Genomic DNA, 14,133 nt, shown 5'->3' on the forward strand with positions numbered 1-14,133 from the left:
AAATTGCACATCATTATTACTATTATTGACGGTTTAGAAAATGTGCCTGCATAATGGAAGTGAAGGTATCAACATTTTCTAAAAAGACTATTATTCTCTATGCAGTGATTACTATGTTTCATAGATATAAGTAGTTTGGGTAATTAGTAAGGTTTATAAAGTGTTTTGAGATCCATTCTGATGGAAATTGCTACACAAAGGCAGGCTTCACATAGTAAATTGCTGACATCTAATCACATTCCTGGGGAGGAGGAAACCAAACATTAATCTTGAAACTACCAGCCCAAGGTAAACAACACGCACACAGCATGGACACACTGACTACCTGAGCCTGGACTTTAAGAGGTTTGTTTGGTTTCATCCCCCCTCTGCTAGAACTAGCCCCACTAGGTTGGCGACTAGAACTTGCTTGGTGTCAGGCTCTGAAGACCCTCTGGATGAGCTCATAGCTGACACAGAGCAGACCTGTCCAGAGGAAGGGAGGGAGGGAGGAAGGAAGGGAGCAAGTCCACTGCCAGGGAGGGCTGAAGGGGCTCAGAACCCAGGCTGTCAAAGGGAGGCTCCCCCGCCCAGACTGTGAGCACCGGGCAGCTGGGGGCAAGGTATTCGGGCTGTCACCCACAGGAGCTTCTTGACTGTCAGGGACTGGTTAATCTGGAGAGGCCACCCCCAGCCAGGGGAAGGCGAGGGAGGGGTGCATTTAAAGGGACAGTGCTCACTTTAGTTAGGCCTCCAGCTGAACTCCCCTTTAACCTTGTGCATTGTTAGCGGGACACATGGGACAGATTCCTCCTGTGCAATTTATTTTTCCTATTATGTTTGGTTTTGCTGGGGGTAATATTTCTGGCGTCTAGGTCACAACAATGATGTCATCAGGTGCTCAGGTGGAATCATGGATGCCACACATCTAGCTTTTTTATTTTTTTGGTCCCCTCTAGTTTCCCAGTAGCTTTGTTTCATCACTTGAAACTTCAGGAGGGGGATGGTCAGCTTTTATATAAGCAAACCTGCAAATGTCCTTTTTAATGAAGGGTTGGGGGGGGGGGGAGGGGTTTTTTTTAAATGCAAATTCACATCCACCTTAACTGAAAGGGTTTTATTTTAAAAAAGTTAGGGAGGAAATATTATTGGAGCTATTAAATAGGAAATTTATAAAAAGTTCTGTTACTCCAGCAGTGTTTAAAACCTAGAAAAGCAGAACAGAGTGAGGGTGAATTATAGATAAAGGAAACAAATGGAATGTGTGTCTATGAACCGGGAGAATATTAACTCTATCAAAATATATGCCTAGCTTACTGCATCATCAGGTCTAGAGTGACCTGACCAAACAGGCCAGGCAAACATCTGGACTCCTGAAAGAGCCAGATTGAAGAGGCCTGGACCTCCTTGGCTTGCGTTTACCACTAATGGATATGAGTGGTTACAAATAGACCTGAATAAAGAAAAGAGAACAACAGGCATTATAACTACTGGATCCATCGTAGCAGAGTACTACTATTAACATCTCTGCCTACCAAATTCTATACAGTGATGATGCACAGAAATTGACAGTATACAGAGAACCTGGTGTTGATCAGGATAAGATATTTCAAGGAAACACTAAGTATTACCAGGAAGTTAGCAATAACTTCAGTGTTACCAGAACGTAGCCTTGAAGGCACTAGTTACTACACTATGGAATTTGATAATTAACCCAATCATCAATGAAACCCCAGACTGCTGCAGGCAACATGTTCTGCAACATTAACAATAATAGCAGTTACTAAACGTCTGCTCTAGCACAGTGGTTAAGGACCTGTCAGTATTTACCATCAAGTCTTATTTGTCAGTGGTGGTGTAGCCGGGCAGCAAATATTTATTGTGGACAAAAACATAACATACAAGTTTGTCAAATCATGTACATTGTTTTGCCTGCAAAATATTACAGTTGATTTCTCTCTCTTCTAGGGTTAGGAAAGAATCAAACATCAACTCCTTGTTTCCAAAGTCTTCCAAATAACATTTCTTCACACTAGCATGTGTTAGTATTATATTTTTTAAAATTTATGGACTTTGATTTCTGAGAAGACTCCCCTTACAATTTGTTAAATCAAATACCCTATTTCCAGAACACAGATCAGTTTTGATGGGGGAGGCAGACTCCTAATGCACCTCTCTTTTAGCCCCTTAAAATGTATAAATAAAGATAATCTGTATCTAATTTGAGTATTTTATTATGGATCATTCTGACCCAATCAAGGAAAATTCATAAACTCATACAGAGCTCCATGTTCTCTTTTGTTAGGCACCCATGGAGGGGAATAAAGGTAGGCAAGAAGGGACAGATGACTGACCCCATGACACAGAGAGTGCAGGGAAGCAGCACCTCAGTGACCTACTTAACTCTCCACATCAGGAAACCCTCCATGTCCTTTTTGCATGGTCATGCTTCTGATGATTTGGAATAGGTTGTACCATTCTATACAACATACTTCCCCAGCTCCTGGCAAATTTCCACAGAAGTCTGTGCAGTAATTAAGGTAGGCTGGATGAGAGACTGTCTCCCTGTACGCATATGCAATACCTAACAAAATTCTAGGTAGTACTGGAATATAAATCATAATGGATGGAATTAGATTTCCCTGCAGAGCCTAGGGTGACGTGGGTTTCCAGGTTTTCCAGTTTGCTCTGCACATTGATCCACATAGTCCTACTACATAACAATAGCATGCAGGGAAGGTTCCACAGACTGAACCTTGCAGAGTTTCCTGCATACTGAGGGCAGAATCCCGCAGTGGATTTATTCCTGGAAGTGAAACTTGTGGATCACTGACCAAGCTCGCTTTCCTGTGCCTTGGTATTGAACAGATCCTACATCAGATTATGCTCTTTTCTTTGATCCTTCTGGTTCCAAAGGCAAAAACCCAATTATGGAGCTTTTCGTCAGAACTTTAAATCTGTTTTAACAGTTTTAAAGGGGTATAATTAAACATGAATGACTTTTTAGCTCTAAGGCAGTGGTTCCTAACCTGGGGTGCACACACCCTTTGTGGGTGCGAGATGCCCTTTCTGGAGGTGCAAGAATGCCAGATTTTTTTAGAAGATAAATCATCGAAAACACTAATTAAGCATAGGCACGTAAGTAGAACTACTTTGTTTCATCAAACCTATGTATTTATTAATATTATGCATTTTTAAACAATTACTATACTATACAAACAGAAAATATATCTAGGTTTAAAGAACTGACCTAGAACTTCAACGATTTTTGATAAAAGGTGTGAGAACGTACTTTGAGAACCAAAGGGGTGCAGGCTGCAGTAAAGGTTAAGAACCACTAAGGAGTCTTAAAAACAAAACAAACCACCCAAACAAGTACAACTCACTAGCCCCAGAGTGACTTATTACAATTCATTTGTCAGAGTGTCAGATTGCCCAGATTCTCATTGCTTTAGTTATTTCTTTGACAAAACTAGATTTATGCATACGAGGGAAATTTTAAATAAGACTTGGTGGTCCATTAAAAGGGAAGGAATTTTCAAGACATGCCAGGTCCATTTTTAAGGTCATATTGTATTCTCTGCTGTTTCCCTAGTGATGACTAATTTTCTCTTTATCTAAACTATATTTTTTGGTAAATTTTCCTTACTTATAAGGCATGCTTACCTCACTTTTTAAAATGATTCTTAGGAAAGCTATAGTGAAATCAAATAGTTACTTATTTAATTAGCAATCCATATAATTCACTAAATCAAACATAGCCCCTGACATATTTTACAATACAGTTGTATTGAACAAACAACATTTGACGAATTATGTTCAGAAGTAATTCAATAACTTATTGCTGGCCAAGCACAATTCTTGCAAATAGTGCAGTATTGTTTTCATTTACCAGCTGTCATTTTGCACTACCATATGCTGTCATATTTGTCTCAGGCATTATTTCAAACATGTGTATCTACACTGTTGTGGGGCTTTTTTTGCAAAAAGAAAACTGTGCTAAAGTGCCAATGCTTGTAAATCCAATCAACTCTCAACTGAAATTATAAGTCTTTATTTGGCAGGCCTACAATTTTCATACAGCAGCCAAAAAAGGAATTTCACTTGCTAAATTATATACATCCATCCATCCATGCATGCTACACATATAGTTTTAGACAAGAATTTAGTTCAATCCGGCCAGGAACCAAACAGAATTACCAAGGATTTGAATATCTTCCTTCTTTATCCATACTCCTAAAGCCTCTCCGATAATTAGCTTTCATTTAACTTTGTAAAGCATTTCATCATAGCTTGCACGAATGACAGTATGGAACATAAAACTGCAACGCAGGGAGGAGAAATGAGGCTCCCGCTATTTCAAGTATTTAAATGTAGAAACTTATTTTATAAATTATGGGGCGAGGCCTAAAAGCAAAAATCACTCCCCTCGCCTTGGTACACTTTTACCAATCAATCGCTGGAATTACTTACTCTTGGGACTAACTGCAAGAGTAAACGCAAAACGTGCACCACATCACAAACTTCCTCTGCTACCCGGAGCGAAGAGGCCCCGAACTGACCTCACCTCTCCAGGCTGCTCTTATTTATCTTAATAGGAAATACCTGACACTGTGTAACCTGGGCAAACAAACCAAAGAGGGGAAAAAACATGTTATTTCCAACAGTGCCCGCGGCTTTCCCATTACCTGCTGCAGCGATCCAAGGACACAGCGTCTCCCTTCCCACATCTTTAGCTGCGGGACCTCACCAGCAGCGCGGAGAGTTCTTCCCCTGAAGCCACCTCATCTAAATTCCTGGGAAATTGACTTATTATGCTCCCCTTGCATGAAACAGCTGCTATGTCCGCTCCCCCGCCTTCTTCTCCGATCACTCATAGTGAAAACACGCCTCACTTCCTGTCTCAAAGCCCTTGCTCTGGAGATCATTCCACTGGGAAAAGAGTCGGACTGGGAGGGGAACAATATTGCAGCCAAATAAACCTGCAGCAGCCAGCTTTGCAGACACCTTTCATGTGACCTGGGGTATTGTGCTGCTTGAGCACAAAATGAGTTCTCTGGAATATTTCAAATCATCTCTCTCGCTGTGCATTTAATTTCTTTTCCTGGGGGCGTTCCCCTGGCTCTATGCATGCGGAAGGATACGATGAAAGATTAAAGCCAATCCCGTGTGCTGTAGCCCATTACCTCAGAGAGCTGGAATGCCTGGCAGGGAGAATGTCAGCGATGGGACAGCTGCTTCTCTGGCTACCGGGGCATTACAGAAATAGGGACTTACAACAAACAGCGGGCAATCCTTTCTTTTTTTAATCATATGATCATTTATTTGATGCCTTTCCAATTAAAGAAAAGCTTCTTTCAAATCTACTGGTCTTATTTATACCTCGCCTAGACATATTTTTAAGCTTTCATTTTAATTAGGTTTATGTATTATATAAAGTGGCTGTTGTACAACATTATTTTAAGGTCTATGACTTAAAACAAAAGTGATTGGGGAGTACCGGCCCTTATCCAGATGCCTTCTCAGCAGCACTACGGAGTAGCAATACTAGTAAATACAAAATTGATTAGGAGATAGAACTCTCAGCCCTTGGTAAGCCAAAAAACCCATTGAAGTCAACAGGAATTTTGCCATTAATAAGAACTGTAAGATCAGGCATCAAGTGAGGACTAATTACTTCATGTTTATAAAGCATTTAACTGAAGAAAAGCCTTGTGTAAATGTTAAGGATCTCTTCTCACTTTGTTGGTAATGGAATGGTCCTCCTTGTTGTGGGGGGCAGAGGAAAGCAGTGGCACAGACTTAAAGGGGGACAAGCGGGTGGGGAATCAGACATAATAAGTGAATGCTGATTCATTATCAGAAAATGTCAGTTATACAATCTGAACTCCTCCCCACACCCTAGGCAGGTTTAACTGCAGGTCCACTAGGTAAGCAGTAGGTAACTCAGTAGAACACTAACCTGTGTGTGACAACAAAATGTAGGTAATATTTGTACTATGAGGAACTGCTCTTGAATTATTTCTTCACTATGTTAGGCCCAAACATGGTTTCTATCACAGTTTCTTTTCATTCTGAGCACAATTTATTTTCCCACCTATCTTAATGCTACTGAGCCATATTTATGATGATCACTGCAAGCCATATATGCCAAGTTAAAAAAACAGATTGAGGGATTTTATGTTGAGAGTAAATATCAGTAACAAATGTAAAAAATTATAGGAATGTTCCAAATATCCTCCAAATATGCAGTTAAGTTTAAGCTTAAAAGACATCTCAACATGTTAAAGTATAGAAACACACTATTAAGGTACCCAAATAACTGCAATTTAGTAGCCATACCATGCAGTAATCACTCAATTATACTTAATGCAAGTTAGTGATTTGGTCCCTCCCAGATTACATTATACTGACCTTTAAAGGTATGTTTCCATAGGTGCTGGAACAATTTTTATAGTGGGGGTGCTGAAAGCCATTGAACAAACTGTAAACCCTGTAAATGATGGAAACCACTTCAAACACCTTTCCACCCCTAGTTCCAGCTCCTCTGTATGTTTCTCCCCTTTTTTCTTCCCTAACGGTGTCAACAACCTGAACTGTGTCCTGTAATCTGATGCCTCCCTAATACTATTATCAACACAACTCGTTGCAGCTCTATGTCTTGATGGGTTCCTGAAACTGGGAGAGATTGCTCCAGGCGACTGAGAGATCCCACACATTTTATCTGTTATATCTCCTTCCTAAATCCTGCTTTCAGTGTGATCCTGCCCTGAAGTTGCATCTCTGAGAACACTCTTAGCTCCCTTATTTTTCATCTCTGTGTATTTGTGCATCTTACACTAAGGTAGGGTGATCAGATAGAAAGTATGAAAAATCAGGATGCGCGTGGGGGGTATGTGCTAATATAAGAAAAAGCCCTGAATATCAGGACTGTGCCTATAAAATCAGGACATCTGGTCACCCTACACTGAGGGGCATGCACCCAGCTCAGCAGCCCACATTTCCACCTTTCCTCCTGAGAGCCCTGTGTTTCTTTTGGGTTCCCTAGAAAGGACACCTCATGCCCTGCTTCTCCACCTCTCCCATCATTCTTCTGTCACATCCCTGCCCATGCTGCTCTCTGTGTTACCCCCGCCCTCTTTTTTGCCAAGAAGCCAAGTCTGGCAAGTACTGAGGGCAGCGGTAACTTTACTGTTGTTGAATGTGCATGCTCGGGTCTCTGATGTATGCGCAGTAATAGATGTAGACTAGCCCTGGGATGGGGGAGTTGGACCGGTGGCAGCACCCCGCGCCCTTGTTCCTGCCGGGCTGGCACAGGCGCAGTAGTCAGGTGTAATTCAGGCCCCAGGGACACTTAGCCAAGCCCCCTTCCTCGCTATCCCATCCTTGGGCCTGCGAGGGGCCGGGCTCTCCTGGGAGGTCCCAGCCTGGGACACACCTTGGTCCGATGGGTCCCTTCTAGGGAGCAACACGGCTCATGGGCTGTGGTGGCACTGAAGGGTTGTGGTCTGGGGTCCCATTGCCACGTTGACCCCGGGCAGTGGGCTGGTTGCGCCTTCCCTGGTTGGCTTAGAATGAGCTGGCATTGCCCCATCCAGTCTCTCTGGGATTTCTCCATCCTTAATGGAACTGGTGCAATGCCAGTGGTGCAGCTGGGAACGTTAAATGCAGGAATTCATGGTGCCCTGTTTCTGGCAATTTGGTATCTCTGCCTGACTCCAAAGTTTGTAGCATTGCCAAACCTCCAGGATTCTCCCAGTGTCTCCAGAAATTAAAAATTAATCTCTACTTAAAGATCATGTCATGGGATGAAACCTCCAGGAATACGGCCAATCCAAATTTGGCAACCCTAAAGGGTTGGGTCAGCTTGTTCCCTGACTAATGGAAAAGGGTCACTCCGAAGTGAGCCCACTAAACACAACAAACTCCATTGTTCTCCGGAGGAAGAAGACATTTGCACAAGTGTCTTGATGAATTTATTGGGGAGACACTAGTTCTTGAAAAGATACAACGTACTCTAGAAATCAATAGGAAAGAAGGGTTGCCAGGACTTCTGAGCACCAGAGAAGCTTTAGAGAATGCATCATAATTTATTCACTGAACACAAGAGACGGTGGCTCCAGACACTTAAAGTCAGACACAGACTGATATTGTCTCAGGGACGAGAATTATTCTTCTTCGTGTGATTTATAAAATCTTCTCTCCTTTTTACAAATGTATTTTCTCCTTCACTGCCCTTTTACTACTTGACAGAGTGTCTCTGAGACTTCCTTTGTTTTTCATCACGCTAGGTATTATTCATGACAAATGCAGGATGTTCCACAAAACAAGGTTAAACCACAAAACAAGGTTAAATCAGAGCTCTCAGGAATTTACAGGGGCTTTTAAAGTATGGAATGTTGTAGCCATGTCAGTCCTGGGATATTAGAACAAGGTGGGAGAGGTAATAGCTTTTATTGGACCAATGTTGGTCAGAGAGACAAGCTTTCGAGTTTACACAGAGCTCCTCTTCAAGTCTGGGAAACTTATCAGAGTGTTTACCTCTCTTTATCTGTGACGCTCTGATTAAGTTACCCAGACCTCAAGAAGAGCTCTGTGTAAACTCGAAAAAGTTTGTCTCTCTCACCATCTGAAGTTGGTCCAATAAAAGATATTACCTCACCCACCTTGTCTTTTTAGGGGACCATTTACGACACACGGCAGTTATGTGAAATGCAACACTGTAATTTATATATATATAATTTGTTGCATTTTTAAAAGGGTGTTAGGTGCCATAGAGACATAAAATGACATAGACACAGTCCCTGCCTTACAATGCTTGCAGTCTAAAATGTGTCCATTATGTTTCTGCAGATGAAACTTTTATCTGTGTTTGCTGGATCCCTTTTCAAGGTATAAATGGGCTCATAAACAATGAACTGCAGTCATCATCTTGTGCTACTGAATACATTAGCTGAGATTATTATTGAGGTTCTTCAGTTACAGCTTTGTAGTTAAAACTGAGATTTGCACTTAATACAGAAATGAATCACTGATTTATGTATGAAGAATACAGCATATACTCCCCAAAATTACAGCACTTTATCAGAAAATTCATTCTGTATTCAAAGGTAATTTACAAGTAAATCCACTAATTAGTTTGAGATAAAATTAATTTTACAATGTCCTTTAGCATTCAGACCTTTCTTGTCTAGAAAACTTTATCTCTGCTCTGTAGTGAACCCATAAGTAATTTTTTACAACTGTCCTTAATGTCTTTAAAGTCAATTTAATCTAATCAGGGACCCAAAACAAAAATTTATTATTGATCATAATTTTATGGTTATTGCATGGTGTTGTTACAGGACAGAGTTCATGTTATTTAGATGCCTTTACTGTTTATTTCCATATTTTAATATGTTTGTATTTCTTTTAAGTTTTACCTTAACTCCTGGGTTTGTATACTTGTTTTTGGGATAATTACAACATCCCTGTAATGTTAATGTTTTTACCTTTAAGTTACTGATATATCTTTAAATGTAGTTTTTTTGTATGGAAATAACCTTTTTTGTTTCAATTATTAAGGTGTGTTAAGACCACTTCTTGTATGCTGATCAATACTGTCTCATTTTTTCCTTGTACTCTCATATTCATCTGGAACCATCTGATGTCTCTTGACTTATTCTTACATTGTAAACTGTTGGGGCAGGGGCTGGTTTTTTGCTCTGTGTTTGTATAGCACCTAGCACAATGGGGTTACCAGAGCTACAATAATACAAATTTTAAAAAAGTTACCATGTGATATATACAGTGATTTATGAAATGTATGTAATATCAACCTTAATTTTTGTTTTAATTTTAGCTTTAGTGATAGATTCACTTATTCGCTCTCACTGCTTTATGGCACTTTGGAGCAGTCCAAAGTACCAACAGTATACTGGCCTGTTAAACTGGGTTTACAGTGGTCAGGACTGGGTGCGGTACAGTCATGTCAGGGAGAGGAGCTGCCTGGGGTGAGTGCTGGCTCTTGCCAGTGGGGGCCCAACATGCTGCTGCTTTCGCCACTGTGGTTCCTGGCAGAGCCTGTTATATCTGTGGATATGCATATCCGCGGATATGAATTTTGTATCCACACAGGGGTCTTAACTTTTTACTCTCAAAATGCAGGCGCTTGCAGGGTTTGGTGGGAATTTTGTGAATCACAGTGGACCCTAAAACTGAGGCTTAGAATATCAGGGTTGGAAGGGACCTCAGGAGGTCATCTAGTCCAAACCCCTGCTCAAAGCAGGGCCAATCCCCAATTTTTGGCCCAGAATGGCCCCCTTAAGGATTGAACTCACAACCCTAAGTTTAGGGGGCCAATGTTCAAACCACTGAGAGCTATCCTTCCCCCAAAAGTACCTTTGTGAATCCCATCCTTAGCTGATTGGGATACAGGGTTTTTTTAAATGTTGATTTAAAATCGGCCAATTTAGCAAGGAAGGAAACTTCCTGAACTGGGCAACTTGACTCAGAATTGAAATAAAATGGATATTTCCACCCCGTTTCCGTTTTTTTGTTTTTGTTTTTAAACGGAGGTTACCCGTGTCTGGGAGCCGGGCAGGCGTAACAGAAGGCAGGCGGAGAGCAGGGCTGGGGCGCTCAGCGGCGACGGGGAGGCTCTGCGCAGAGGCGACCTGTGGTGGGCAGAGCAGCCGGCCCCGGCGCTCTGTAGAGGGCCGAGAAGGGTGGGCTTAGTCCCGGCGTGTGCTGTTCCTGGGCGGCCCGGCAGAGGGCGCAGCAGGCGGAGGCCGCGCTCTCTCTGCCGGCCCGGCCTGTGGTGGTAGCGGCGGCGGCCCGGAGCTCCTCAGACATTGCGACCATGGAGATCGGCACCGAGATCAGCCGCAAGATCCGGGTGAGAGAGAAGGGGGCCGTGGGGCCCCGGGCAAGGTGCTGGCGAACCCAGCTCCCCCCGCTCGCCGTGTTCCCGGGGGGGTGCGGCCCCGGGCCTCTCCCGCGCTGCAGCCGCTGAACAGGGCCGCAGGCTGGTGCCACGGGCCGGGCACCCCGCCGTGCGCTAACGAGCCCCGGGCCCAGCTGTGAGCCGTCCGCCGGGGTCCACGTCCAACCCGCTCGCCGACGTGCGCGCGCGCGCCCAGCGGGGAGAAGGGGCAGGCGACGAGGGAATGGCCAGGGAGTGAGAACAGGTGGCGAGAGGCCCAAACCACAGCCCCCGCCTGCCCCCCCCCCGACACCCCGCTTCCATCGGGGTTTGGAATCCGACCCCACATCCAGATCCGAACTGTGCCGCCAAAGCCGGCTCTGGAAGGGGCCGAACCGACCTCCAAACATCCCCACACTCGGGGAGGCCGAACTCTGGCTCTGAATGATGCAGCTTGAGCCCATCACTAGTATACACCAACCCTGATTCAAAAATCATGAGGTAGATTCTCTTCCCTTCCCCCCGCCCCCGTCATGAGATTGGTTTAAAAATGAGACTTTTTTTTAAAAAAAGGGTTTCTTCTTACTGTTTGTTTTATTGGGGGAGGAGGGTGTTCACGTTTTCCAGTGTTTCTCTGCAATTATGAAGGGCTTGGAATTTAAAAACATAAATGGAGATTTTCAAGTAATCTCATTACTCAAGGAGCTAGGGATACCGGAGATACTGGTGATTACATCATGAGAGTTGTCAACACTGCCTCTCCCCTTGGAAGTTTGCTTTGCAAATAGTGGAAAAGAGGAAAAATAAGCTCAACACCTGTACAAGATCTGTGTTAGTGGTGTTGACAAACACATTTTAGCAACCAACATTCTTTCAGAGTTTGGGTATTAGTTATATCCAGTGTTCCTTAACTTAAATGCAATACTCTTAATTTATTTTCTTTTTGTAGGGTGCTATAAAGGGAAAATTGCAGGAGCTGGGGGCTTATGTCGGTAAGTTTTATTCTGTTTAATAGCTTTATTTAGGCTCATTGTAGTTAAAGGTGGAAAACCCCTGCTAGTTTGTGTCTGTCCCCTGCAAGAGTATAAGGTAGTTTCCTCCCATGACAGTGTGTGGGGTACTGCACTGACTTTAGCTATTTATTTTAGTGTAACAATAGTTCACAAGTTGATATAGTGCTCCACTGGAAGCAACTCTGAGAAAGGCTTCAATCCTGTGTCTGGATTTATACTTACAAACTCTGGCACTCACCTGGAGCACAGTTGAAGTCCATGGGGAATGGGCTACATGGGTGCAAGGATCACATGCCATTGGGTGATCAAGCCCAAAGGTTGTAGCTGGGTCCGAAATTAATCCTGCCACCTATTTAAATGTGTCAGATGGGTAATTACATTTACAGGTTTACCCAAAGTGGTTATGAAAGGATTCCCCATCATTTTCTCAGCCCATCATGTCTGAAGAGGATGAGCTCATAATTTCTCCTTGCAAGTCTTCTCTTTAATTTGTTTGTCAGCCCCACTGTATATTTGGTCATTCAACCATGCAACCTGGTTGTCTTCTTTGATTCTGCTCTTTCCTTCTCACTGTTACCTTTTGGTTCTCTGGTTTCCCAATTATATAGCTTCTTTTTCAACAATATCTCTGAAATCAGTTCTTTCTTTTTTCTAGAGCCAAAATGTTATTAGTACTCAAGTAATCTCTGGTGTTAATTACTGCAAATGAGGAAGTTAGTTAACTAGAAATTAAAAGGTGTAATGCCCAAAGTGAAATCCCTGCAAGCTTCACGGGAACTTTTTAAAGACACCATAATAGAGGCTCAAATTAAATGTATACCCAAATTAAAAAACACAGTAAGAGAACCAAAAAAGTGCCACCAGGGCTAAACAACAAAGTAAAAGAATCAGTTAGAGGCAAAAAGGTATTCTTTAAAAAGTGGAAGTTAAATCCTATTGAAGAAAATAGAAAGGAGCAAAAGGCCAAAAAGAACTTGAAGAACAGCTAGCCAACTCAAAAAGTAAAAGCAACATTTTTTTAAGTACATCAGAAGCAGGAAACCTGCTAAACAATCAGTGGGGCTACTGGAGGATTGAGATGCTAAAGGAGCACTGAAAGAGGATAAGGCCATTGTGGAGAAACTAAATGAATTCTTTGTATTGGTCTTCATGGTTGAGTATGTGAGGGAGATGTGACGGGTTGGATCACAGAAAACCCCTTGGTAACTACCACCTGATGTACTTTGACTACCTCTGAGTCTGTTTTCCCTACCAGCTTAGGACTTCAGTGCCCTGCCTGGTTTGAGCCAGATACACTTGCCTGCTACAAACCCAGACCCAGGTCTGAACTACGTTCCCTAAAAGCTGCAGGCTTAACTGAAAACAGCTTAAGAAGTGTTCCTGTCTCCAACACTCAGATGCCCAGCTCCCAATGGGGACCAAACCCCAAATAGGTCTGTTTTACCTTGTATAAAGCTTATATAGGATAAACTCATAAATTGTTCACCCTCTATAGCACTGATAGAGAGAGATGCACAGATGTTCCCCTCCTACCCCCCCAGGTATTAATACATACTCTGGGTTAATTAATAAGTAAAAAGTGATTTTATTAAATACAAAAAGTAGGATTTAAGTGGTTCCAAGTAATAACAGACAGAACAAAGTGAATTACCAAACAAAATAAAATAAAACACGCAAGTCTAAACCTAATACAGTAAGAAAGTGATTACAGATGAAATCTCACTCTCAGAGATGTTCCAGTAAGCTTCTTTTAGAGACTAGCCTCCTTCTAGTCTGGGTCCAGCAATCACTCACACCCCTGTGGTTACTGTCCTTTGTTTCAGTTTCTTTCAGGTATCCTTTGAGGGTGGAGAGGCTATCTCTTGAGCCAGCTGAAGACAAAATGGAGGGATCTCCCAGGGGCTTAAACAGACTTTCTCTTGTGGGTGGAGACCCCTTCCTTTCTCCTATCCAGAATTCAGCTCCAAGGTGGAGTTTTGGAGTCACATGGGCAAGTCACTTGTCCATGCATGACTGAGTTCCTTACCAGCCAGGCCACATTCCTGGGAAAGCTCAGATGTGGATTGACGTCTTCAAGTTCATTGTTTGGACAGTTACTGAGAATAGTCTTTTCTCAGGAAGCTGACCAACTGCTTCACCGAGGCTACTTAAAATTAAACAAGTACATAGCCAATATTCATAACTTTGAATACAAAAATGATACATGCATACAAATATGATGAATATATCCAGTGGATC

General features: G+C 42.6%; 2 protein-coding genes across 3 annotated transcripts in view; one reads left to right on the forward strand and one right to left on the reverse strand.

The window, feature by feature from the left end:
• PTPN21 (protein tyrosine phosphatase non-receptor type 21) overlaps window positions 1-4,822 on the reverse strand; it is a 60,601-nt gene extending 55,779 nt beyond the window's left edge. Inside the window, exon 1 of the mRNA XM_077819235.1 lies at window positions 4,668-4,822. The gene's annotated coding sequence lies outside the window, so the exon portion shown is untranslated. The remainder of the gene's footprint in view (window positions 1-4,667) is intronic.
• Window positions 4,823-10,753: 5,931 nt separating this feature from the next.
• ZC3H14 (zinc finger CCCH-type containing 14) overlaps window positions 10,754-14,133 on the forward strand; it is a 47,877-nt gene continuing 44,497 nt past the window's right edge. The window contains exons 1-2 of one of the 2 annotated variants that reach the window (XM_077819237.1): window positions 10,754-10,855; window positions 11,832-11,874. In XM_077819237.1, the coding sequence (XP_077675363.1) occupies window positions 10,820-10,855; window positions 11,832-11,874 (79 nt within the window). In that variant the 5' untranslated portion in view covers window positions 10,754-10,819. Of the gene's footprint in view, window positions 10,856-11,831; window positions 11,875-13,844; window positions 13,864-14,133 lie in introns of those variants that run through there. The other variant, XM_077819238.1, reaches the window with a different exon arrangement.

Source organism: Eretmochelys imbricata, chromosome 6 (genome assembly GCF_965152235.1).
Source record: "Eretmochelys imbricata isolate rEreImb1 chromosome 6, rEreImb1.hap1, whole genome shotgun sequence".
Classification (NCBI taxonomy): Eukaryota; Metazoa; Chordata; order Testudines; family Cheloniidae; genus Eretmochelys; species Eretmochelys imbricata.